The 26,846-nt window shown below is 47.2% G+C and overlaps 1 protein-coding gene and 1 pseudogene across 32 annotated transcripts in view; one reads left to right on the top strand and one right to left on the bottom strand.

Moving 5' to 3' along the window:
- The window catches only part of Il16 (interleukin 16), a 100,055-nt gene that overhangs the window by 68,939 nt on the left and 4,270 nt on the right, over positions 1-26,846 (top strand). For 8 of the 32 annotated variants that reach the window (NM_001443583.1, XM_087581681.1, XM_087581864.1 and 5 more), the window contains 9 exon segments: positions 117-333; positions 3,171-3,288; positions 7,218-7,350; positions 10,884-10,971; positions 12,803-13,290; positions 19,163-19,307; positions 21,576-22,662; positions 23,374-23,542; positions 25,759-25,860. In NM_001443583.1, coding sequence (NP_001430512.1) covers positions 117-333; positions 3,171-3,288; positions 7,218-7,350; positions 10,884-10,971; positions 12,803-13,290; positions 19,163-19,307; positions 21,576-22,662; positions 23,374-23,542; positions 25,759-25,860 — 2,547 coding nt within the window. 32 annotated transcript variants of the gene reach the window in all.
- Snrpc-ps10 (small nuclear ribonucleoprotein polypeptide C, pseudogene 10) lies at positions 5,750-6,227 on the bottom strand (annotated as a pseudogene).

Here is a 26,846-nt window from a genome sequence, read left to right as displayed (position 1 = left end):
ACACGCACGCACACACACACACGCACACACTTCCTTGGGAAGCATCCATCATTGTCACTGGGCATGTTTTCTTCACCTGCCTGGGAGTTGCTCCAGATCCCGTCACTCTTTTCCAGCAAGCCAAGAAGGGACTGCTGACCCTGACAGTGAGGACGCGCCTGACAACACCCCCTTCACTATGCAGCCACCTGTCTCCCCCGCTGTGCCGCTCCCTGAGCTCCAGCACGTGCGGTGCCCAGGACAGCAGCCCCTTCTCCTTGGAAAGCCCAGCGTCTCCTGCCAGCACTGCCAAACCCAACTACAGAATCATGGTGGAGGTGTCACTGAAGAAAGGTAGGAGTTGAGTTTGGAGAATTAGTGGGGCGTCAGTGAGTTCAGTGCAGTAGAGATGAGTTAAGTGTTGGTCATAGCTGCCTGGGCCTCCATCATATGGAAATGTCACAGAAGGAGGTTGACTAGCAGACGCTGTGTCTTTTTTCCAGTTGGGATTGACATTACGTTTGTCCCTCGCTCCCTCCCTCCCTTATTCCCTTCCTTCCTCTCTCCCTCCTTCCCCCCCTTTCCTCCCCTTCCTCCCCTCTTACTAGTGTGTATCTGTGTACACGCATGTGCATATCCCACACAGAGAACAACTAATAGGAGTTAATTCTCTCCCTCTACAACGTGGATCTAGTGATTGAACTCAGTTCATCTTTGGCAGCTGAGCCATTTCTCACGGCTCCTCATCCTGTTTCTAGAAGATTATTTTCATGTTATCCAAACCCAGACAATGACTTTTGGTGAGATGGTTAGCAGGCACATAACAGAGAACTACACACACACACTCACACACACACACACACACACACACACACACACACACACACACACACCACACACACACACCATAATAGATTAGGCCCTAGACACTGCAGCTAATATCCTGAGACCTTGAGCAGCTCACTGACCCTTGGGATCCACAGTAATTCACGATTCCCAGATGGACAGCTAGCTCTAGAAGGCTCTAGAGGCCTGCTCTGCCAAACTGAAGCTGAGCTGAGACAGGAAGGAACACTCTTAGGTGCAGAGCTGGCTTCCAACCACAGTGATAAGCAAGTATTCTGGGGACAGAGGGAAGGCCAGTATGACTGGTGCAGGGTAGGCAAGTGGAAGGGGTGGGGGTGGGGATTGAAAGATGGAGAGGAAGGAAAGGGGGATTTTAAAGCAGAGTCTGGGAAACCAGAGAAGGGGATGAATGTGGAGCGATGTGTATGAGAATGGACCCATGGCCAGGCAATAGCTCCATTGTCTGATGAACCTCAGTACCTCTGCTGTACCACAAGCTTGCTGAGCCCTCATGCATCTCTGACACAAATACTCGGTGGCCACAGGTCTGCCTTCATACACTGCCAATAGGGCTCCCGTGGTGAACGATGTGTGGGTGAGGCATGGCCCCAGTGTGGTGCCTCCCCTGATGGACTACACTAGAAACAGTGCTGAGCTGCTTTAAGCAGCTACGTCACAGCCTCTGCCCCCACAGATTGTTTCAGCTTTGCTTGGGGGTGAGCTTCAAGGACCCACAGGTCAAAGAGCTCTTGTGCTGGTTAGGAGACCCGGATGCCAGGACTGACCTGGATCTCTGTTTTGCAGTGCGTGTCACAGCCCATAGTTTCTACCTTGATAACAATGACCCACCACAGGCATCCCTCTTGGCGCTTTTGGGAGAACAAACATCAAAAGGTGAAAACACTTTTTAGTATGTGCCAAAGGAAACCTGAAGGGGGGTCTTAATCCTTCCTACTCCAGGGACCTTCCCTTTTGTCCTTCTTAGCGGCCATGTTTTTGTTTCCAAGGCCTTTCCAATCTATCAACGCCCCGCCCCCCTCTCTCTGGAGGTCCCCAGAGCCCTAACATCACCTGCAGTCCTGTTTGCCTGGGATCCATGTTCCCTGTGCAACCATCTTCTCTCACATTTTCCCAATCACCTTCATGGACACCATGGGTGCCTGTAGGGCAGGGCTTCCCAGGTCTTGTCCTTCCCAGACTTCCTTGTTTGAAAGCAGCCTATCGCCCACCAGTCCCTCAGTTCAAGACCGCCTTGGAGATAGTCTGTGAATCCGATCCTTTTATTCCATTCCTTTGGAATGTATTCCATGCACTCCTGTTTCTGCTGTGCTGCCCTCTCTATCCCCTAGACCTTTCCAATGACCGTTGTCCTCCCATCCCTTTTTTAAAAACATATATTTATTTTACGTATATGAGTATAGTGCTACTGTCCTCAGACACACCAGAAGAGGGCATCAGATCCCATTACAGATGGCTGTGAGCCACCATGTGGTTGCTGGGAATTGAACTCAGGACCTCGGGAAGAGCAGCCAGTGCTCTGAGCCATCTCTCCAGCCTGCTTCCATTCTTAAACATCCATGATTTTTTTCTCCTTATAGAGCCAGGCATATTACTAAAGATGGAAGCTAGATTATGCCACTTCCTAATTTCTGGCTGTCCATGACATCTCTGCTCTGTCAGCTTTTTTGTACACCCATGCATACGAAGCCTATTGAGCCTGGCCCTTGATCCCTGCCCTGTGCCACCTCATCCCTCTCTGCATCCTCATTCCTGTTTGCCTAGGCCCCATGCTTTCTGGGCCCATCAGCTTTCTGCGTGCCTATTGGCCTTTCTGGACCTATACCAACATGGCGCACTCCTCCCAGCCTCCAGCCTGTACCTGGGCTGTTTCTGCTAGCCAATTCTCTGTCCCATCTCCTCATCCTGGGTCTTTATTGTCATCCACGGTTTACATGGTTTACACTAAGTGTAGTCCCTGAGGTATGAAGGGGTGTGCTGTCACCGTCTACCACGTTCCTATTCATTTCCCGAGTAGTACTCAGATCACTGTCTCTGACCCTTTTCCTCTAGCTCACCTTTATCCTCCTGCCTACAGTCTCCACTCTCTCATATCCTAGTGTTTCTCTCCTTGATCTTACTACAGCTCCTCCTCACTGTCTGCTTTGGCCATCACTTGGTCCCTAAGTGGCCCCTGTGCACAGTGACATTCCACACACAGGGGTGGAATGAATGTTGTAACCAGGACACTTGACCAGCCCAGGATGTCAGGGGTCAGAGGTGCCTAATAGGCTACCCCATCCCAGCAAAGCTCATATCTCCCACTCTTCCTCCATTTTGCATTCCAGAGGCAGGTGTTGGCCTGGGCATTGGCCTGTGCAGCATCCCCTACTTCCAGTGCATTTCGGGCGTCTTCATTCACACGCTGTCACCAGGATCCGTGGCGCATCTCGATGGACGGCTGAGGTGGGTCCTCATTTCTCTTTCTGAATAGACCCTTGGCTTGCAGCATGGAAGACATCCTTTAAAGGGATCTTGGGTTGACCTCAGGAGAAATGGTGAATGATTCAGACTTGATTCAATTACACCTCAGCAGCTGTCCTGTTAATCACCTGGCATGGTAATATAGTTTAGGCGTTTTCAATCCCACATTAGATTATTTTGTTCCCAAATAAACATACAAAACCTTCATATTTCTAATAAGCTTTAAAAAGCACTAGAGCTGGACAGATATCAGCCTTCTAAGCTATTTATCTACTTCTCAGTTAATAATGCTAAGATATCACTTGGCCTGTCCCACCTAGACTGCTCTTAATTGACTGGCCCTCGTGGCCATGTTCTCACAGTCCACCTACCCCATGGCATCTTCTTCCTCTTTGTTTTTCTTCTTTCCCACCTGTGGTCTCTGCCCCAGATCCCAAGCCTGGGAACCCAAACCTGCCTACCTCACGTGTGCAGCTACAGGCTGTAGGTGTCTTTATTGACAAATTAGGGATAATTTGGTGGGCAAGGTGACATAGCATCAGTTGGTATATGTGGGGATATCCTCAACCCCAGGGATCTTCTCATCAGGGGCAACCAACCAGATCTTGGGGACCAATATTTAGCATTACAATACATAGCAACAGATCAGACATCAACAGCAGGTTGCACAGTGTTCATAGCCCTGTACCAGAGCTGCTAAGTCCGGTGTTACTGATTCCTAAGAAGTCTGTGTGCATGTAACAGTTAAAGAGACATGACTTCTGAGAATGTCAGGCTGCAAGGGCAAATGGAAAGGAGCATATTTTAACTCAGATTCAACAGACAGAATCCATGGTGTCACAGATGGGCATCTCTGAGGTTTATCCGTGAGCTCTACAGGCAAGCAGAAGTGTTGTAAGCAAACCAGATGTGTGCATGCATGTCCTTGCTGAGAGAAGCAAAATGACTTTAGATAGATACTGCAGTCATACCTCTCTATAAAGAGCTTCAGTAAGTGATCTGATTGGGTAGAAGTTATTTATCTTAGTTTAACCTGTTACAACACTTTTGCAGCCATTCTGATATCTGTCAGTGGTATAAATGCATCTGTTGCTAGGACACACTTTTCCTAAGCATTTTTCCCCCAGGGCGATGGTCAGAATAGAGATGCTGAGCTAGGAACAGGTCTGTGCTGCCATCTGCAGGACAACCACTGCTACTGTGCCTGAGACACCACTGCAGAGATAGGGGGCCAGTTATAGGCCAGTGATGTAGCATCAGAGTCAGGGCACCTCGTTGCAGGGTTGGCAGACCCATCTTCAGAGTTGGGGTGATTGTTCTATGTCGTTTGCCCCTATCAGAGGCCCACCGTGGGGTAGGGACTGTTCGTGTTGCATGGCAGGAGTCTTCAATTGTTCAAACTTCCAAAAACTGTTTAAAAATTCATGTCCAGAGAATGTGGATCATTTTGGCAAGAAAAGGGGGTCAGCTCAGCAGAAACACAGAAGGAAGTGGGGGACACAGAGTCAGGAGACTCAAGTTCTCATTCTGACCCAGCTGATTACTTTGAAAACGACTACCCATTGCCTTCGTTTCCCCTAACATTTTATTTGGACACAGCCATGCACTGTTCTTGTTTGCTGCCCATGGCAGCAGCTGTCACGTACGATGACAGAGCTGAACATTTGTGACACAGATAGCTTGTCTTGCAAAACAAACATTTACTCTTGGTCCTTTATAGAAAAGTGTCTCTCCCCAATAAAGGTTGCAACAGGAAAGTCATTTTACCATTGATGCCCCGGTTGGTTTCTCCATCTGTGATGGTAGAAGGGGTTGGGTAGAGGGTTACTATTGCTATGATGAAACACCATGACCAAAAGTACCTTGAGGAAGAGAGGATTTCTGTTACTTATTCTTCCACACCACTGTTCATCATTGAAAGAAGTCAGGACAGGAACTCAAGCCAGGCAGGAAACTGGAGGTGGAGCTGATGCAGAGGCCAAGGAGGAGGGCTGCTTACTGGCTTGCTCAACCTGACTTCTTATAGAACCCAGGACCATCAGCCCAGGACTGGCACCACCCACAATGAGCTGGGTTCTCCCCCATCAATCACTAATTAAGGAAATGCTCTCTAGCTTTGCCTATAACTTGATATTCTGTAGGCATTTTCTCAGTTGAGACTCCCTCCTTTTGGGAGACTTCAAGTTGTGCCAAGTTGCCTTAACACTAGTTGGGACAGGTGTTTTTGTTTTATTGTTTTTTTTTTTTAAAGAGCTGACGATTTTATTTTCACATTTCACAATATGAGTGAAAACCGCACTTTTTTGTATCACTTCTCCCTCCAGAAGTGTTCCCTCTGTTAGGAATGGAAGTTCCTTGTCATGCATCTAGGAAACACTCAGACTCAGCACCAAGATCTCCTGGTGAAGCAACAAAAGTACAAAACGATGGAGCGCTTCTGCTCTTATCTGTCTGGGCGGGTCATGCCAGGCCCTATGGGCACCATCAGAGGGTGGGCGGGAGGTCTCATCGTTGGAGACCCCGGGCATCATGGTTATGTGTCTCCCATGGGAAGTCTCATCCCAGGAAGCTGGTCCCACAGGCATCATCCCAGGAGGAGGAGGGCCCATCGTTGGCATCATGGGAGGGCCTCCCATGTGGGGTGCAGGAATCATGCCAGGCCGAGGAGGACCCGGGAGACTGGGGGGAGGTGGGATCATGGCCCCTGAAGGCAGAGGAGCAGAGGATGGGGCTGGAGGGATCTGTCCTTGTGAAATGAAGACGTCGTTTTGTCAATCAGGCTCTGGGCCTGCTCTTCCATTCACTTGGGGTAATAGTCTTTCACATTCCCTTTGTGTTTCCGACCACTGCAGTGTGTCTTCCTCACAGACAGAATTGTGGGTAAGATGCGTACCACAGTTGTCACAGTAAAACCTAGGCATGTTGCTCCACAGGCCATTGGCTACCCAGGCCCCTGCTGCCCAAGTTGGGACACTTTATATCCACAATAATATACAATTCTCTCCTTTCCATGTCTCTTCTCTTTCCGCTTCAGTGGTTGTGTCAACCAGCCTTCTGTTACTGTAGCAAATATCTTGAGGCAATCAACTTATAAGAAGACAGGTTTATTTTGGCCCACAGTTTTGGAAAATCCATTTGTGTCTGACCTGTCCCACTGCATGTGGGTCTGTGATGAAAAAAACACATTAGGGCAGGGAGAGGAAGCAGAACAAAGTGTTCACCTCTTGTCTGGAATGCTGACAGACAGACGAGAGCAGAGTCACAGTGGTTCCTGTAAGGACACATCCCCAGTAACCAGAGGGCTTACTCTGGGCCCTAGCTCCTCAGTTTCATCAGCTCTCAATCGGGACAATCGAGGATTAAGCATTTGGTGCAAAGGCCTTAGGAGGGTGCCATTCTAACCCACAGCAGTTGCCAGTGTCCAGGGACACCCATTGGAACTAAAGGGCTGCTCTTCTTGCTTCTCTGTGCAAGGACCTCTGCTGCTTCCTTCCTCAGTGATTTCTTTACTTTTAGCACATGTTGTCCAGTCCTTCCTCCAGGACACTCTGCTTCTGAGGACTTTAAGGCCCAGGATGTGATGAATTATGTTATGACTGGTCAGCTAGAGAGGGTAAACCATGAGCTCCATCTTGATCGGATCAATGGAAGAAGGAGGGGGATAATAACAGGTGAATTGCTGTCTGTGTTGACTGCTCTGGGTGTGAAACACTAGCCATTGGGTGGTCCACAGTGACAGAAGTGGATTGCTGCATTGACCTGCCCGCCCTGTTTTGAATTTGCTTAAGTGATAAAGAAAGTCTATTTATTGAGATGCTATGAACTGCCCAGCAAGGAGTGGGTTCCTGAGAGCTGACCCTCTTTCTGTCATGTCATTCGTATTGTTGAGGCTCCTGTGGGTGCTTTTGCAGGTGTGGTGATGAGATTGTGGAAATCAATGATTCTCCAGTGCACTGCATGACCCTCAATGAAGTCTACACAATCCTGAGCCACTGTGACCCTGGCCCAGTTCCCATCATCGTTAGCCGACATCCGGACCCACAGGTAATGTGCCACTGGACTTATCTCTTCGCAGGCTCACTCAAGTCAGAGCAAGAACTGGATGGAAACAGAGAAGCTGCTGGCTAGGGTTTGATCTATACTCCTCCAAACACTTTCAGACTTTCTGTGGGAACAAAGCTCTGTAGCGGAGACCCACCGACAAATAATTACTATGCACTTAGGAAAATCGTATAGCTGAGTTACAAGTTTCGGAACAGGAAGACAGAAATGCAGAGTGAGTCCCATGTAGCAAGTGTAAGAGATCTATTTGTGTGTGCAACTAGTGTGAACTCACAGTGAAAATGTCTGGAGCTCAGCACTGAGGATTCAGGGGTGAGCAAATTCATAGTGTGGGCCCAGAGTAAGCTCATAGTCTCAATAAAGAAGAAGAGGGATCAATAAAGCAGAGGTCACTGGAGGTTAGGTTTGTCTAGACAGAGGACACAGAAAATTATCCCAGTAAGTGGGAGCACGAAGTTCAAAGTCAGAGTCTGAAAGGGTGAGCCGTAGGTGGTAAGTGGGTGGCAGGATTTGTGGACCAGGCAAGAGTGAGGATTGATGTTGGCTGGAATTGTACTGTAAGTGTGTTCACACTGCTGATGAGTCTGTGTTCTTTTCTGGATCCAGTTGGAAGCCACAGGCCATTAGCTCTAGACGCAACAGATTCATATTTTATTGTTTCAACCTTTGACCAAGGTCGAATGGGTGGAGTACAGAATCTTTGGAAGAAAGGAATAGATAGTGAGGCCCTGAACTACACGGAAGGCATGGGAGGAAACTAAAGAAGGAACGAGACACCATAGTTGTGAAGAATCAGCAGTGGCTCTTGGCTACTTAGTTGTGGAATAGAAGACAGATTATGACTAAAGGATTGGAAAAGGACAGAATGACCTCGGAGTCGTGGCATAACATGCTGGAGCTTAGACGTGTCTGGGATGTCAAGATAGAGACATGCCATAGGCAGTTACCCCGAGGGCTAATGCTTCTGTGAGTTTAAGGCTAGACCTAGACTTGAGACTTGACACCATGCTGACAGGTAGGTGAGACCACCGTGGGCAACCTGGTGACAGCCACTCCCACTGTTTACTCACTGTTTCCTCAGTGTGAATCGGTTGTGATTCCAGAGCTCTAAAGATGTTGTGTTGTTCCCCATTCCGATTCACAGATGACAAAAGCCAAGGCTTGAAAGGAAAAGGAAGCTACTCAGTAGCTGTCTTGAGCACAGCTTAGGAGTCAGCGAAGCAGGCAGTCAGGTGTATAGTTCAGTGGTGTAAAGGCTACCAACACAGTTGTGCAACCAGCGCCATGTTTTTGTCTTCACAAACTGAACTCTACCCTTTAAAGGATTCCCTCCCCAAGGCCCTTAGTAATCACTTGCTCGTTTTTCTCTTTTGCCACCATACCTCCTATAAGTACAACCATGACTCATTTGTTCTTAAAGCATTTAGCTTTTACTCTCACGGTTTATCCATGCCACAACCTGTGCCATCTGCCTTCCTTTCTAAGGCTGGCTAATACTCCCCTTGTATGCATGTGCTGCGTTGTTTTTAGGCACTCAGCTTTTGGTGGAGAGTTACTTGTTTCTACATTGGACTACTGTGATAATGGAAAAAAGAATATGATCTATACACATGGCTTTGAGATACGTTTTCATTTCTTGTTAGTTTGAGAACGAGTCTCACACTGCCCTGACACTCCACTACGTAGCTCAAGATGACCTCAAAGTTGAAGCAATCTCATGCTTTTGGTGTCTCATGCTCCTGAGTGCTGGGATTAGAGGCACGAGCCACCTGGTATTTGTTTGTTTGTTTGTTTGTCTTTTGTGTGTATGCCCAGATGTGGCTCCTGTGCTAATTCTTTTTTAATTACTGTCTACACTATATACCATAGGCACTGAACCTCCTCACATCCTCATCAACAGTACACAAGAATTCTCATTTCTCTGTGCCCTTGCAAAGACTTGTTATTTTATTTTTGTGGGGTGTGTGTGTGTGTGTGTGTGTGTGTGTGTGTGTGTGTGTGCATGTGTGTGTATGTGTGTGTACGAATGCAGTGCCTGGAGAGGCCAGAAGAGGACACTGAATGCCCTGGACCTTACCTGTTCAGTGCAAGTTTGGGAATCAAACCCTGGTCCTCTGAAAGAGCAGCAAGCTTTCTGAAGCTTTCAGAGGCCTTTCTCCAGCCCCAAGATTTATTCTTTTTTTTTTTTTAAGATTTTATTTATTATATATAAGTACACTGTAGCTGTCTTCAGACACACCAGAAGAGGGCATCAGATCCCATTACAGATGGTTGTGAGCCACCATGTGGTTGCTGGGATTTGAACTCAGGACCTCTGGAAGAGCAGTCAGTGCTCTTAACCGCTGAGCCATCTCTCCAGCCCCCCAAGATTTATTCTTTTCTGTTTTTGTTTGTTTTGTTTGAGTAGCTGCCCTAATTTCTCTGTGATTGAGAGTTTTGTCCAGGGTTGGCACTGTTGAACACCTTTTCACATGTTTCTTGGCTACCTGTATATCTTCTCTGGAGAAATGTCCACCTAAGTTTTTTGCTTGTTCTTTTTTTAAACAAATTTTGTTTTTTGTTATTATTCTTTAATGTCTGGATCTTATCTTTTCACTAGATATATGATTTGTAAGTATTCTTCCTCATTTGAGAGTTGGTCTTTTCAGTCTGTTGAATGTCGTCAAATGAGTTTTTTTTTAAATTTTGGTGTTAACTACTTCTTTTATCATTTATTTTACTGTTTAAAATTATTTGTACGTATTATATGTCTGCGTGTGGGTATGTGCATGGGAATGCAGGGGCCCTCAGAGTCCAGGAGCCTTGAAGTCACTGTAAGCAGTTGTGAGCCACCCTGCATGGCTGCTGGGAACAGACGTCTCATCCTTTACAAGAGTAGTGTGTGCTCTTAACTTCTGACCCGTCTCTTCAGGCTGGGCTGTTTATTTACCATTTTTAGATTTTGTTTATCATATTACCAATAATTTACTTTGTAAAATATCCTCATTCTACACTGTGAAGATTTTATTGTTATAGTTTACAGAACAAAAAATTGAGATGTAGGAGATCAAGCTGTGTCTTAGTGTATGCGTCTATTCTATGAAGAAACTGGGCTGGGGGTGTAAGCCTGCTTGACTCTTAGACTCACACTTGACGTTTGCTTTTTACTTTATGTGTATGGGTGTGTGCCTGCGTCTGTCTGTGCACTGTGTTCATGCAGTACACAAGGACACCGAACGAGGGTGTCATATTCCTCAATACCACAGCTATAAACAATTTTTAGCCACCATGTGGGTGCTGGGAGTTTTGTAGTGGTGAAGAGAAGGTTGGAGAGTGATCAGTGATGACACCTTCATTGATTGACACCAGGAAGACCCTGGGGGCAGGGTGCTGCCCAGGGCACTTCCGGAAGCTGGATTTGTCAGCTCTTGAAGAGTGGAAAGTAGAAGCCATGGATGGGCATGGCAGGTACGGTCTTTGGAATCGGCTGTACCTGCCTTCACTTCTTGCTTGAGCTGGTCATGGATGTTTTCCAGGTGTCTGAACAACAACTCAAGGAAGCTGTGGCTCAGGCAGTGGAAGGCGTCAAGTTTGGGAAGGAAAGGCACCAGTGGAGCTTGGAAGGTAAGGGAAGTGGTGAAGGTTTACTTGAGAAACTTTGTCTCCTTAGGAAGCTTGGTATTTGGCCATTAACCCGTCTAGCTCAGCAGTATGCGAGCAGTCATGGTAAGCACGCCTGACACTAGACGACTGCCGAAAGACAGGAGCCCGCCGGTGAAATTTGGCTCACTCTTTTCTTCTCCTGTGTGGGCAAGTTTAAGTGTGGCAGGTTCTGTGCAGCCAGTTCTGTCCCATTCATTGTCTGTCAGATGTAGCTGTAGGCCTTGCCTAGATAGCGCCCCTGTAGGCTTCAAATCTGCAATCCCTACTCTGTAACAATAGGCACTGGTAATTACTAATTAATCTTAGTTTAATGTATTATTTCACTGCATCCTCACATCTAACTTTTACGTACATATTATCAGAATAAGCAAGGCCCTGGAAGGCTCCTTGCCAAAGTCATGTGACCAGTACCTGGAGAAACTGGTCAGGGACCTGGCTTGCTAGGTGGTTCCTATGCTTAGTCTTTAGGCATTAGCCAGGTCACTTTGCGACATCCATATGCTAGGACAATCTAATATTGGCAAGGACACTGAAGTACGTGCAAAAATATTCGCAGGAAATGACACGACCCCTTTATTTCCACTAAGTCTTACTCAGGGCTCCACCCATCCCATACGTGCAGAAGTGCAAGGGAGTTGACAAGGAACCCCTCCCATCCCCAACACTGTCACTGCTGTTGATAGTGGCAGAGGAGAAGGTGATCAGATGCAGGGGAATGTTAGCTTTTATGCCTTCCTTCAGTGGTTTATGTCTCTCAAATAAATATGTGTCGTTCTGTGACCAAGATAGAGCAAAAAGCCTTTCCTTTAAAATGTGTTCGGATTGGAATCCCGCTGGCTTTGGTGTTTTCTTACGAGGGTCCTTTGGGCTCTCCTGGTTCCACTGAATGAATCCCCAAGTGACCAGGTCTCAGTGGCTCCCAGTGCCTTGAGTTGCAGCTTCAGGAAATGGGTACCTGTGACCATTTGTCACTAGAAGGAAACCCAGCATCTTAGAGATGTGTAGATGCCACTGTTCAGAAAACCATGGGGTGTGGGGTAAGAAAGGAAGGGAGGAGGGCAAGCTATGGTCGCCCTTTTGTTGGAAGAAGATGGAACCTCCTTAAGGGTTCAAAGCGACTCTAAATGTTTTCTTTCTTTGTTCTCGCACTTCAAAGAGAGCTTAGCAATGGTAGAATTGCAGCTTCTTTCACACAAGTAGAAGAGAGGTGTTAGGCTCATTCCAGGTAGAGCATAGCATGTGAGATGTCTTTTCAGTTTCCTGGGGACCAGCTCCTGTAGAAGGGAGTTTAATAGAGGAGTAGAGCTTGGTAGAACTGATATTAGCAGTGCTGGGGCTCTGTAGCTAGTGTGATCCATTCTAGTTAGCATGAGTAGGCAGGAATGGGTAGATCTCTATAAACTTCCCTCACCTCCCCCAGATCCTGGAACTGGAATCAATGTACGTTGGCGTGGTAGCTCTCTGTAGCTGCAAAGCCTTGGAGAGGCTCACAGCTAGACGTTGGTCACCAGTCTTTTCAAAACCAAGGTGCTGAGCTCTTGCATGAGTAGTAATGCTGTGTGGTATGAATGGTTTATCTCTGGGACTGTCACATGCAGGCTCAGAAAAGGTTGAATGATGTTCTCAATGAGTTAGAAAACTCATTGAGTCTGACTCCAAGGCTACCCCGGCTCCAAGTCTTCCGCTGAGCAGTGGGATGTACAGGGTGCTGCCTGCAGTCCTCCTGGCTGCAGCCAAGCTTGTCTGGTCTTTCGATGCTCAGCCAGGATGCTTCCTGGTGCTTTCCATGCAGGTGTCAAAAGGCTGGAGAGCAGTTGGCATGGGCGGCCCACCTTGGAGAAAGAACGTGAGAAGCACTCAGCGCCCCCGCATCGAAGGGCCCAGAAGATCATGGTCCGATCCAGCAGTGACAGCAGCTACATGTCTGGGTCACCAGGGGGAAGTCCCTGCAGTGCAGGTGCGGAGCTACAGCCTTCTGAGGGGGAAGGCAGCACACACAGCCCCAGCCTGCCCCCAGGGGAGGAGCAAGAGCCGTGTCCAGGGGTCCCATCCAGGCCACATCAGGAGAGCCCACCCCTTTCTGAGAGCTTGGAAAGAGACAGCCACCCACCACTGAAACTGAAGAAATCTTTTGAGATTTTGGTGAGAAAGCCGACATCCACCAAACCCAAGCCTCCACCCAGAAAATACTTTAAAAATGACAGCGAGCCTCAGAAGAAACTGGAGGAGAAAGAGAAGGTCACAGACCCTTCTGGGCACACCTTGCCCACCTGCAGCCAGGTAGGAGGGTGTGCGCAGTGGGACGTGTGTCCCCTGCGACGTGCACAGCTGCCCCTGAGCATTAGATGTGTCTGCAGGTTTCCTGTACTCTGACATAGAGAAGCGCTCTCTTTAAGGCCACCGTGCAGAGGCGTATGAAGCTCCGCAGAACCAAAATGGAAGTTTCGGTCCTGCCAGCTGTTGGCAGTAACACTCATGGGTCATGTGGCTCACAGCACGGTGGGTCTTCAGTAGGGTTACTCTGTGGTGGGGAGGCTGAGAGCAGGAATCTGAGATACTCTGCTTATCCGAGAAATCACCTGAATGACCAAAAGAGAGGGAGAATGAGTGCCAGTGGGAATATGAGGTGTTCATGAGAAACTGGCCCCATTTCTCCCTGTTAACTTGGCTTCCAGTAGGTGGGGGAGACTGGGGAAACCACTTTGGGCTTTTTGAGTGGCTCCCTCTACAGGCTGTTGTGAGACTTACATCTTCCTTTCAGTATATAGCAGGCTTCAGCACCATGCCTTCTCTTGGAAGTGGTTGTTTCCCCATCACCCTGTCAAGAACTTCTTCCTCTAGCCTTTATTCTTCAAGGGTGGTGGGTAGGTAAGAAGGCAGCTTCTGAAATCTAATCCCTTTTAACAAAGGACACTGTCTTAGTTAGGGTTTCTATGGCTGTGAAGAGACACCATGACCATGCAATGGCAACTCTTATTTTTTTTTTTATTAACTTGAGTATTTATTATTTACATTTCGAATGTTATTCCCTTTCCCGGTTTCCCCCAACCCCTCCCCCTCCCCTTCTATATATGTGTTCCCCTCCCCATCCTCTCCCCCATTACTGCCCCCCCAACAATCACATTCGCTGGGGGTTCAGTCTTAGCAGGACCAAGGGCTTCCCCTTCCACTGGTGCTCTTACTAGGCTATTCATTGCTACCTATGAGGTTAGAGTCCAAGGTCAGTCCATGTATAGTCTTTGGGTAGTGGCTTAGTCCCTGGAAGCTCTGGTTGGTTGGCATTGTTGTTCATATGGGGTCTAGAGCCCCTTCAAGTTCTTCTAGTCCTTTCTCTGATTCCTTCAACGGGGGTCCTGTTCTCGGTTCAGTGGTCTGCTGCTGGCATTCGCCTATGTATTTGCTGTATTCTGGCTGTCTCTCTCAGGAGAGATCTACATCCAGTTCCTGTCGGCCTGCACTTCTTTGCTTCATCCATCTTGTCTAATTGGGTGGCTGTATAGGTATGGGCCACATGTGGGGCAGGCTCTGAATGGGTGTTCCTTCTGCCTCTGTTTTAATCTTTGCCTCCCTATTCCCTGCCAAGGGTATTCTTGTTCCCCTTTTAAAGAAGGAGTGAAGCATTCACATTTTGGTCATCCTTCTTGAGTTTCATGTGTTCTGTGCATCTAGGGTAATTCAAGCATTTGGGCTAATAGGCACTTATCAATAAGTGCATACCAGGTGTGTTTTTCTGTGATTGGGTTACCTCACTCAGGATGATATTTTCCAGTTCCAACCATTTGTCTATGAATTTCATAAAGTCATTGTTTTTGATAGCTGAGTAATATTCCATTGTGTAGAAGTACCACATTTTCTGTATCCATTCCTCTGTTGAAGGGCATCTGGGTTCTTTCCAGCTTCTGGCTATTATAAATAAGGTTGCGATGAACATAGTGGAGCACGTGTCTTTTTTATATGTTGGGGCATCTTTTGGGTATATGCCCAAGAGAGGTATAGCTGGATCCTCAGGCAGTTCAATGTCCAATTTTCTGAGGAACCTCCAGACTGATTTCTAGAATGGTTGTACCAGTCTTCAATCCCACCAACAATGGAGGAGTGTTCCTCTTTCTCCACATCCTCTCGAGCATCTGCTGTCACCTGAGTTTTTGATCTTATCCATTCTCACTGGTGTGAGGTGAAATCTCAGGGTTGTTTTGATTTGCATTTCCCTTATGACTAAAGATGTTGAACATTTCTTTAGGTGTTTCTCAGAATGGTAACTCTTATAAAGGACAACATTTCATTGGAACTGGCTTACAGTTTCAGAGGCTTAGTCTATTACTGTCATTGTGGAAAACATGGCACCGTTTAGGCAGACATGGTTCTGAGGGAGCTTTGATCTGCAGACAGAAAAGTAGACTGCCACACGAGGCATAGCTTGAGCATAGAAGACTTGAAAGCCCACCTCCACAGTGACACACTTCCTCCATCAAAGCCACACTTCCTAATAGTGCCATTCCCTATGTGCCAAGCATTTAAACACAGGACTCTATGAGAGCGATTCCTACCACCACGGGCATTGTACTAAATATGTTCATGCATATTGTTTTAGTTTGTCCTCCCCAGGATCTGAGGGTGAGAATCCCAGTCACGCAGAAGAGGAACTTACTTAAGTTTGCATTGCTGAAGGGTACAGTGAGGGCCGCTATGGGTAAAGTAAGGCCTCTGGAAATCCCCTAGAAGAAGCCAAACTTCAGGTTGACAAGCTTCAGTGAGGTAGTTGGGGAAGGAAACTCTTGAGTTCCCTGGTGAAGACACAGTGAAGGAGAAGCCAAGTAATCAAACAGGAAGTGCAGACTTTCAGGCAGTTGAAGAGGCGGGGCTGGTTAGCAACCAGAGAGTGTAGGCTGTCCTGTTGGATGTGCTTCCCTAACTCCCCGTTCAGCAAATACTTCATTCGGGTCTGAGACTAACTGTAGAAGGAAAATCAGAAGGAGGATGGTGAAAGGGTAGACATTTTGCTTTCCTCCTGCAGGCCCAGGAAAGAACAGGTGCCTTGATGAATTTCTTTGGCTTCCTGATTGGGTGGAGCCACATGTAGGCAGGGAGCATTGCCAAGTAAGACAGCCAGGGGAGGAAGCAGGTGTTCTGTAGGGAAGGCCAGGCAAGGAGCCAAGGTGTTTAAGAGAGCACCCAGACACATATAAACACATGTACGAGCAAGCATGCGTTCACACTCTCTGACTCTCTGTGTCTGTCTGTCTTTCTGTCTGTCTCTCTCTTCCTCTCTCTCTTTCTGCTTTCTTGGTTCAGCATCCCACATCTTGAGCAATCTGTCCTGCCTTTAGCTTCCTTCCTTTTCCGCACCAGCAACATGGTCCACACTAACACAAAGGCCATTCTGTGGCTGCTCTTTTGTCCACTCTGTATCGTCCCACGTGGCCAGCAGACCTTTGTGTAGCTTATTCACACAACCAACAGAGCATTGTTGGGCTGGCAGAGAGATCACAAAGACAGGATTCTAGTCTGACAGAAAACAGGAAACAATTGACCTTCTGCATCGTTCTTAACACATCCTTGGCCACTCCCGCACCTTTCTCAACGGATCTTATTGCCTGTGGTTCTATGTTCAAAACCTCTTCTCTCCATTTTCTCCTTTTCCCCTTCTTTTCTCCTTCCTTCTTCTCCTGTTTCTGTTTGTAGTCTTTTCTCTCTAGGGTCCCAAGACCCTTCTCAAGCAGATATGAATGACACGTTTCCCATTTCATGTAACTGAAGGCAACTCCTGTACCCAAATGACTTTCAAGATACTTCCCATGGACCTGAAGAGAGGATTCAAAAGCACTGTTTGCTCTTCCAAAGGATTCAGGCTCCATTCCCAGCACCTATAGAAAGGCTAATAATCACCTGTAACTCTGCTTCCTGTGGACCTGATGCCTACTCTGGCCTCTGTCGGGCTCTGTGGGCACTCGCACTCTCTCAAAATAACACTCACATTTGAGAAATTGATGTTGTCTTCTCAGCTGTGTCTCCAGCCCTCATTCTCTTGCCTTACTTCCTTGCACTTTCCTCATTCACCAAGTGCCAAGCCAGGAAACAGTTGCCCCAGTAGAAATCAAATTAAGTTTGGGATTAATTTTAAAGACCTTTCCCAAAGAGAATGCAACATCAGAGGTGTTGATTAGAAGGTAAAAGATGAGGAGACAGCTAATTGATGAAGGAGCTCCAGAGAACCATAAGGTCCTGAGCGCAGTCCAAGAACCCACATCAAAAACAACTGCAGGACCCAGCATGGAGAGGCAGAGGCAGGCAGATCCCTAAGGCTTGCTGCCAGTCTGCTTTGCCTCTTTGGGGCACTTGGGACCAGGGAGTAACCATCTCAAAACACAGGTAGATAGTTCCTGAAAAACAATACCCATATATTCACAGGAACAAGCCCACATACATAGAAGTACATACATGAGGAAGAGAAAAGAGAAAAAGGAAGGAAGAGAAGAAAAGAATATCGATAAAATGAAATACTTCTCAACTCTAAAGAAAAATTAAATTAAAAACATTCAGATAAATTTTTTTTCAGGAAAACAGATGAACTTAGAATGTATACTATTAGCCCAGGCTATAGAGTCTCAAAAATAAAGCATATTTTAACATGAGAGTATGTTGGATCTAGCCAATCCATGCATTGACTATGTATACATGTAAGCACATGGACATGTGCTTTAAGTATCACACAGAGAAAGAACAAGAAAAGCTGAGGAGAAGGGGACGAGGAAAGACTGAATGCAGGGAATGAAAACAAGGTGGGAAGAGGATGGAAAGTTAAGTTTTTTAGTGAACGTGTATGTGATCATGGATTCTTTTGCTTTCATTGGTAGGTAAGTACGTTGAGAATATCTGACCCTGAAAATGCAAAATCTAATTGGAAGCTTCACGGCTTCCATTTCAAAGTCCAATTCCAATTGTATATAAGTTGTATAGACTTTGGGTCTAGTTAATTTTAGAGCATGATTTTATTTTATTTCTCTGTAAGCTTTTTTTAAAAATTAATTTCATTTTTAAAAAGAAAAGTAAGACAGACACACAGATATTGTCTTAGTTATATTTCTATTGTTGAAAAGAGACATCATGGCCAAGACAACTTTTAGAACAAAGAACATAAATTTATTGCGGATTTTTTCCTCTATGGAGAGGGCTGACAACTCAGAATTCTTCTTAAAACATCCCTGTGAGGAGCTAGACCAGGTACCAAGTATCCATCTACTCTTTAGGTAGAGTTACTGCAAAGCCTGGGGGAGCTTCAGGGGCCAGAGACACAGAGTCAGCAGAGGCCACGTTGAACCTCGGTAGCACAGGCTTGAGAGTCTCCATGCAGAGCTCAGTTGGTAGAGTGTTTTTTCTAGTAGAAAAGCCTGACTTTGACTTCCAACACCATATAAAACAGTATGGCATTGAATGGCTTGAATCTGTGTCCTTGGGACATTCTTGATTATACAGAGAGCTTGAAGCTAGCTTAGGATGCATAAGACCTTGCCCCAACAAAATCGAAATTGGCACTGGCAAGAAGGCTCAGTGGGTAATGGTGCTTGCTGCCAAGCTTGACGATCAGAGTTCAGTCCTCATGTGGTAGAAGGAAAGGAGTGATTCCTATACATTGTCCTCTGATACTCAGGTTTGTGCTGGGAGCACAATAAATAAACAAATGATTAATGTAATTTAAAGAACTTCAAACCAGTGAGGCAAGCATGGACCTGCTTTTCTTCTGAGTGGGCTTAGATCTTAACTCAGGCAACACTAGAAGACAGTTCCTTTGGCCCTGTGTACCTTCCTGGGTCAGATAGTTGGCCAACATGCTATTTTAAGCAAAGTTGTGTAAGCATATTTCTTATCCCCACCTCTTGTGCCATCACAGACAGCCCACTTTCCGTATCCATGGTGCATGGCCATGGTGGACACAACAGGTCCATGGAAGTCTAGGGACACCTGTAGCATCTAAGAGGAGGTCAGCTATACAGCAACATCCCAGGAGGGAAGAGACCCTTTCTCATGGCTGCTGTGAATTTCCCTCTAAAGGTGTCTCAATACTCACTTTCAAGTCCTAATCAAAGAGTACCTTGCCTTCTCGCAGCTGTAGACTACCGTTTTGACACAGTCTGGCTTCCTGTTTACACCACAGGAAACCAGAGAGCTGCTGCCACTGCTGCTACAGGAAGACACTGCAGGGAGAACCCTCTGCACCGCTGCTTGCTGCCCAGGACCTGCAGCCAGCACGCAGACTTCATCCTCCACAGAAGGAGAGCCAAGGAGGAGTGCCAGCCCAGGTGAGCGGCCATAGGGATCTTCCAGAAGGAAGATCTTTCTGGAGGAAGTCCTATGCATCAAGCAGGAGCTACAGTTTGATCTAAGGTCGGTGTTTTACATGGACACAGTGGATACAGCCTGTGACTGGGGTTGATGGACAGTGAGGTGTCCTAAGTTCAGGACAACAGGACAGTGGAAGTGTTCTTTAGAGTGATAGATAAGCTTCCCAGTTGAAGCAGTGATTCAGGGGTGGTGGTGATGGTGGCAATGCAGGGCATTCCTGAGGGTCTACATGGACGGTTACCCAAAGATTTCAATAGCTCAGCTCTCCTGAGCAGCTGCATTATATGGATGTCAGCAAGCCAGCAGGCTTCGTCCATTATGCCCAAATCTGAGAGTGCAGCATGGGAAAAGCCGGAGCAGTGCCTGCTGATGGTCACTGTGGAGGAGGTCTGTAGAAATGGTGGGTCCAAGTGGTACTTTAGTAAATCCTGGTATCTTGGTTATGTAGCAGCTTACTAGAAAGAACAGAGGATTCCATTGTTAGCTGTGATTCTGGGCCATCGACTTTGCCTTTGTTGACCCATTCACTAGGGAGCAAATATTAAAGGCCACAGAGAATCCTAATATGTGATTCACTGAAGCAAGCACACAGTGAGTGGTAGGTGTGTGAGGCTGTGCTTGGTGCTAGGGATGAAAGACCAAGGGGTGCCACAGACCCCCTCCTGACCTGAGGAGCTCCCAGTGTCACAAAGGAGTAAATAGGGAGGGTGCAGTCCATACTCCCCAAGTATGTGAATACCTCTGGAGAGTTAAGGGAATGATCTAGACATCTCACCCAGAGACATGCCCCACCAAGGGAGACTCCACTTGACCACCCTCCCTTCTCTTAGTCACCGTATTGAGGCTACCTTGTTTGCAGAGGACTTGTCTGTAGAACCTTGGAATCTTAAATTCTTACCATATTAGCCCCTTATAGCTGAACATTTTGTAAGTGTAGAGAGAGGCTAAGAGGGTCAGACTGACTTGCGGAAGTCCTGTTGTCACGAGTACCCACCCAGACCTTCATGATGCTACATGGGTCCTCTTTGGTATCAGCAGAGTTCTGCTTCCCTTGACACTAGGCACTGTGACAGGACATAAGAGGAACCAGTGTTCCTCAAAACAAGGGTGCATTCTCATATGAAGACTGTCCCTGCAACAAACTCCAAGCAGCCTAGTTGTAAGTAGAGAAAGATGAGGCCTCATAGTGAACACAGAGAATGGCCCAGTGACTTCCCTCTTGACTGCTAGGGCTCATGCACCAACTTCCCTTTTTCCTCAAGAAGGGAACTGAGTGCAGAGTCCCCCCAGCCATGCAGGTAGATGTCGGCTTAATGTTATCTTGTTCTGAGAAAGCTTTGGCCATGCTGCCCCTTGGACATGGCAGCCTGAGAACATCATGGACATAAAGCCAGTGATGAAACTCCTTGTGGGGCTTACTACATCCCCATTGTCCAGGCCAGATAAATCAACTCAGAACTGAGAACTCAGAACTCAGTCCAACGTGAGTCAAAGTTCAAAATCAATGCCACAGCTTTTCTCTCCCTGGAATAGCTTCATCACTCCTTTTAATTGAGGAAAACTTATTTTTCAAGCAGGCTGGTCAATGACCTGTGTCTAGGTAGACAGAGTTTCACACTCACATGACTTTGTGACTTCAAAAACAGGCAAGTCCATAAGTATGAGATATATGCCTATGAAACAAGCGAGCCCCAGTAAACTGTATACACCCTACCCAGTGGGTATGCCCACTCTTCTTTATGAACAGCATAGGTAGTCTAAATCAAATCTGGTGACCAACTTGAGATTTGTGGAGTGAAAGTTTAAAAGGCAAAAGAATTGCTTTCACTTTACTTTTGTTTTGGTTTTTTGTTTTTGTTTTGTTTTTTGGTACATTATCTATGTGACTTCTTTAGACAATGGGGATGACATTAGAGTGGGCAGTCAGGCAACTCGGGCTCTAGCCTGACTCTGACAACCATGGCCCTTCATCCTTCTTGACTGCTAGAGTCCCCTCTTGTGAAATGGCAGAGCAGATGTTTGCCAAGAACACATCTAGTTCTAGGATGTTTAGGTGGTCCACGGTACTGTCCTCTGTTTCTCCAGTTTTGCCTGATGGCACCCAGGTTAGGTGACAGCCCTTGGAGCCAGCACCCGCCATGTTCACTGTTTTTGCTCCTTGAATTTAGCAAGAAAATTCCCAACAGGGTATAATTCTCAGGTTTGGCTTTGTTTATGCCTACCAGAGACTCCAGCATCCCCAGGAAAACACCCGCTGCTGAAGAGGCAGGCGCGGATGGACTATAGCTTTGACAGCACCACTGAAGACCCTTGGGTTAGAATTTCCGACTGCATCAAAAACCTATTTAGCCCTATCATGAGTGAGAACCATAGCCATATGCCACTACAGCCCAATGCCAGCCTTGGTGAAGAGGACGGGACACAGGGCCACCCAGAGGGGGGCCTGTCAAAAATGGACACTGCCAATGGTGCTCCCAGGATTTTCAAGTCAGCAGATGGCAGCACTGTGAAGAAGGGACCCCCAGTAGCCCCAAAGCCAGCCTGGTTTCGGCAGAGCTTGAAAGGTCTGAGGAATCGTGTTCCAGAAACCAGAAGAGCCCCGGAAGTAGCTTCAGCCATTCAGACAACACCAGTTTCTAGGGATGCCTCAGGGCCACAGTCTCAGGCCTCCTCCTCCTCCATCCGGCAGAGAATCAGCTCCTTTGAAAACTTTGGCTCCTCACAATTGCCAGATAGAGGAGTCCAGAGACTGAGCCTGCAGCCCACCTCTGGGGAGACTACCAGACTTCCAGGAAAGCAAGATGAAGGACGGTTTTCTGGTCTCCCGGCTCAAGGGACTAAAGTAACTGCTAAACACAGGCAGACAGAGGTAGAGCCTCCATCTACAACCTTCCCTAACTCCTCAGAGGTCGGGGACCCAGATATGTCTGAGTCTCCTCCCCCAGGTCAGCGACCCAACCCGAAAGCTTTGTCTCCAGACCCTCTCTTGAGACTGTTGACTACACAAACTGAGGATACTCAAGGACCAGGTTTCAAGATGCCAAGTCAGCGGGCACGGAGCTTCCCCCTGACCAGGACCCAGTCCTACGAGACAAAGCTGCTGGATGAAAAGTCCAGCAAGCTCTACTCCATTAGCAGTCAGCTATCCTCTGCTGTCATGAAATCCCTGCTGTGCCTTCCATCTTCAGCCTCTTGTGGCCAGATCACGTGCATCCCCAAGGAGAGGGTGTCTCCAAAGTCACCCTGCAACAACAGCGCAGCTGCAGAGGGTTTTGGTGAAGCTGTGGCCTCCGACACAGGGTTTTCTCTCAAGTGAGTGTCTGCCCTGCTTGAGCTCCACCGTCCCCCTTCTTCTATTTTTACATTACATAGCATCTAAACATTTCTCAGACACACTGGTTAAACAAATCATTTTGTCTCGTGTGTGTGTGTGTGTGTGTGTGTGTGTGTGTGTGTGTGTACATGTGCATTGGAGTTTTGTTAAGGAATAGTTTATGTAACAGCAGACTTTTGCTGGTAGGAGAAGTGGGGGATATGACCAGGCCCCTGGTAAGCTTCTCACAAAGATACAGAGGGCTAATGAAAGGTCTACTCTCAACTTAAGGAGCTCTGGGTGAGACCAGGAGATGCTCTCCAATGAGAATCTGTTTTGCTCTTCACATGGGCCCAAGATCTGGCAGGAAATAGGACATTTAGTCCTATTTTAGCTCAGCCTCTAACTCTTATGAGCAGAGTCCTGACTTGTACACCCTACACCCTTTTTAGCTAGAGCCAGGCGGTGGGTGAGACCAGCTTCACATATGTGAGGGTCAGTAGGGGATCTGAGATCTTCTGCTGCAGGGATGGGTCTGGGTCTTCCCTCTTGAGTGAGCTGTGATTGATTTATTGTTTGTGCTGCTGGAAGTGGATATGTCATATGCAACAACAGAGTCCCGAATAGCTTGCAGCTAACAGAGCCCCTTGCAGGGTGAAATTGATCAAAAAATCTTGTTTTTCATACTGTGTTATCTCTGCTTGTGAAAGCCTTTCAGAGCTGAGAGAATATTCAGAAGGTCTCACAGAACCCGGGGAAACCGAGGACAGGAACCACTGTTCTTCTCAGGCCGGTCAGTCAGTTATCTCCTTGCTGAGTGCAGAAGAACTGAAAAAACTCATTGAGGAAGTGAGAGTTCTAGACGAGGCGACACTGAAGGTATGTTTCCTGGGTGCACATCTGCAGTGACAAGCTGTCATCTTAGCTGAGCCAGAGGGGAAGTAGCTAAAGAAGTTCATGGGCCTTAAGGTTTGTTATGGTGCTGGCTGACATCAGGTCAGGTTTTGTCCTGTCAGTGATAGAGGAGCACCGCGTCACTTGACACAGCAAGTGTTAACACCTGATCTTACCTGGGATGGACCGTGTGTGTGTGTGTGTGTGTGTGTGTGTGTGTGTGTGTGTGTGTGAGAGAGAGAGAGAGAGAGAGAGAGAGAGAGAGAGAGAGAGAGAGAGAGATGGGCAGACCTTCTGTCTTGGCTTCTTTTGCCATTTTATGGATGAGAAGAGAGGTCCATGGTCACAGAAGCAGGGTGCTCTTTCTCTAAGTTCAAGCCCAATGCTATGTCAACATCCCATGGGCTGCTGACCTGGTATTAGTGTCCAGAGAGAAACCGTATGGTGTAGCACTGTCAGTGGTAAACTGAAGTAAGTTCTCTCCTTGAAGCATTTATTTCCTATGCACACCTCAAGGTGTGCTCAGGAGGGCCTGTGTGCCTCAGCCACATCGTCCTGAAAGCTCCACTCCCCATGTAGCTGCTGAGCACAGCCAATGAACACAGCCAAGGAGCACAGCCAATGATGTGGAGAGAGTAGATGGCCCAGCCGGAGCTGATAGCTAGCCGTCAGGAGGTGGCCATGTGGATCTCACTTCCTGGAGGCTTCTTTGGCTCCATACCTGTACTCACACTGGGATAATAAAAAGTGGGAAGGAAGGACTCTTTTTATTGAAAGAGTCACTGCCCTTCCAAGGTCAAAAGTATGGTAGTTAAGTCTGAGAAACCCAGGATGACTCGGGGCTGTGGTTTCTCCTCCCAGGATCTCACTAGTCACTTGTAGCTTGCACTAGCCATCAGTCCCCAAGCCCGAGTCAATAAAAATAAAATGCTGGAAGGAAAACTTCAGGCTCAGAGCTGCCTATCTAAAGTGTCAGTAGAAGACTTTGTTTCTAGTATGGCAACCACCCACAGTACAAACAAAAAACAAAACACATACATACATAATACATACACACACACATACACACACAGAGATAATCCAAACAAACAAAACCTAAAACCAATCAACCAAACAACAACAACAACAACACACCCACCCACACACAGGCATACACACACAAATAACCCAAACAAAACCAAAAACCAACCAACCAACCAACACCCCCCCCCACACACACACATACTACAGCTCCAAATAACCTGGTATGTGTGGGCCAGTGTGGGTTGATGAGACCTTTACACTCTGGTCCCTCCTCTGATCTGGGAATGCCACATTAAGAGATTGCAGAAGACCTGCAAGTTAGGGACTCTGGTAGCCCACAGACAACGAACTGCTTTGTCATGTTTTGATTTGCTAGTGCCAGATACAAACTAGTGGCCCAAGAGCTATGGGCCTGAAAATAAAATTTACTTGATCTTTTAAAGTGCTTGGATATCATAAGTCCTGATAATTGAGTGTTTTGTTTAAAAGGAATAAGCTAGTAGCGCTGGGACTGCCTTCCTCTGAGGTGTGTTTGGCCCACCCTCTTTGTGTCTCTCACTCATGCCTGTCCATCTTGTCCATGTATGTGACCTGAATGGCTCTGTGGGCACTGGAACTCCAGGATCCAGCTCGAGACTAGAATGGGAGCCTCTGCCTCTGGTTAGTGTAGGAAAGTTGTCCTGGCTCCTGACTGGGAGTGTCTGTTTGTGCCTGTGTGCCTGTTTTACATTTGGGCGTGCCATGTATGACAGAACAAGATGCCAAGGGGCCCTTTACTGCCGCTCTGCCTGTGGAAGAAGGAGCAGCCAGCTCCTGTGAAACAGCACTGGGAGGCTGACCCAAATCCTACCACCTGTCCTTGTCTTGAAAAGCATAGCAAAGCAGTCTCTTCTGGCCTGCAGGGCTCTCTAGCTGACTTTGCACTGTGCAGCCCAGTCTGTGGGAGGTGGGTGTGAATGGGTGAGTAGGAGCAGGAGAGAGCTGAGCTTGCTGTTTTACATACATTTGTTTACTCTCCTCAGCTTCCAGTAACTTCTGTGTGATGAAACCAAAGTCTGAGGAGGTGGTAGTATTGGCCCAGCTGGTGTTTAATAAAACAACCCAGTGTTGTGTTAAAGCATGTGCTCAACATGCTGCTGCAGTACTGTGTTTGTGGATGTATGTATTTTCATCCACAGCAATTAGACAGCATTCACGTCACCGTCTTACACAAGGAAGAAGGTGCTGGGCTTGGATTCAGCTTGGCAGGAGGGGCAGATCTAGAAAACAAGGTGATCACGGTGAGTGGTCCACGGATGGGCATGTCAGAACCAGAGTAGGTTGCTGGGGGACAGAAGACTTGCCTGGAAGGATGTTTTAGGGGGACAAGGGGTACACCAGGCCACTGGGGAGGGGTAAGGACAAAAGGTTTAAAGGACAGTTATTGTGACCATCCTTCTCAAGAGGCATACTATGGGCTCCTCTCTGATCTGTATTTAACCCTCAGTATTATATGCCTTTAACAAAGAAGGTTGCTGTGCACCCAGAACGGCCTCAATACACCAAAGTAAACAGGAAACACACATGGAGTATCAAAAATATTGTGTATATGTGCACACATGCACACATGTGTGTGCACACATGTTCTACACATAACATCTGAACGGGAAGTTTGCACAGCTTACAACCCTAATCTCTGTATTTTTGAAAATATGTAGAGCTTACATTAAAGTGGAGATCAGAATCAGGAGATAACTCAGTCAATAAAGCACTTGCCTTGCAAGCATGAGAACTTCAGTTTGATGCCTAGAATACATGTTCAAGCAAAGCTGAGCACAGGAGTGCATCTGTAATCCCAGCGCTAGGGAAGCAGAGACAGGCAGATTCCCAGGGTTCACACTCTGGCTATGATTTAAATTTCCAAAGGAAACCATGTGATATTGTACCAAAGTTGTCCCCGATTCATATGTATGTGCACACTCAAGTGTATGCACACATGTGTGTGTTTCCAAGAACAAGTATGTGCACATGCACATGGAAGCCATAGGACAACCTCAGCTGTCACAGTTTAGGCACCATTCCTTTGTTTAAGACATGGCCTCTCACTAGCCTAGAACTTGCCAAGTAGGCTAGGCTGGCTACGTGGGTGGCATGGATCTGGGAATCAAACTCAGGCCTTCAGGTGTGGGGCAAAGCACCTTAACTCACTGAGCTGTCTTTCGGGTTGTAAAATAGTTTTGTAAATACTGCAAACCATGCAGAAAAGAGAAAGGGACCATCTAAAGAG

This window comes from Rattus norvegicus, chromosome 1 (genome assembly GCF_021556685.1).
Source record: "Rattus norvegicus strain SHRSP/BbbUtx chromosome 1, alternate assembly SHRSP_T2T, whole genome shotgun sequence".
In the NCBI taxonomy this organism is placed as follows: Eukaryota; Metazoa; Chordata; class Mammalia; order Rodentia; family Muridae; genus Rattus; species Rattus norvegicus.
Note: the sequence above shows the minus strand (reverse complement) of the source record. Positions and strands in the feature narration are given on the sequence as shown.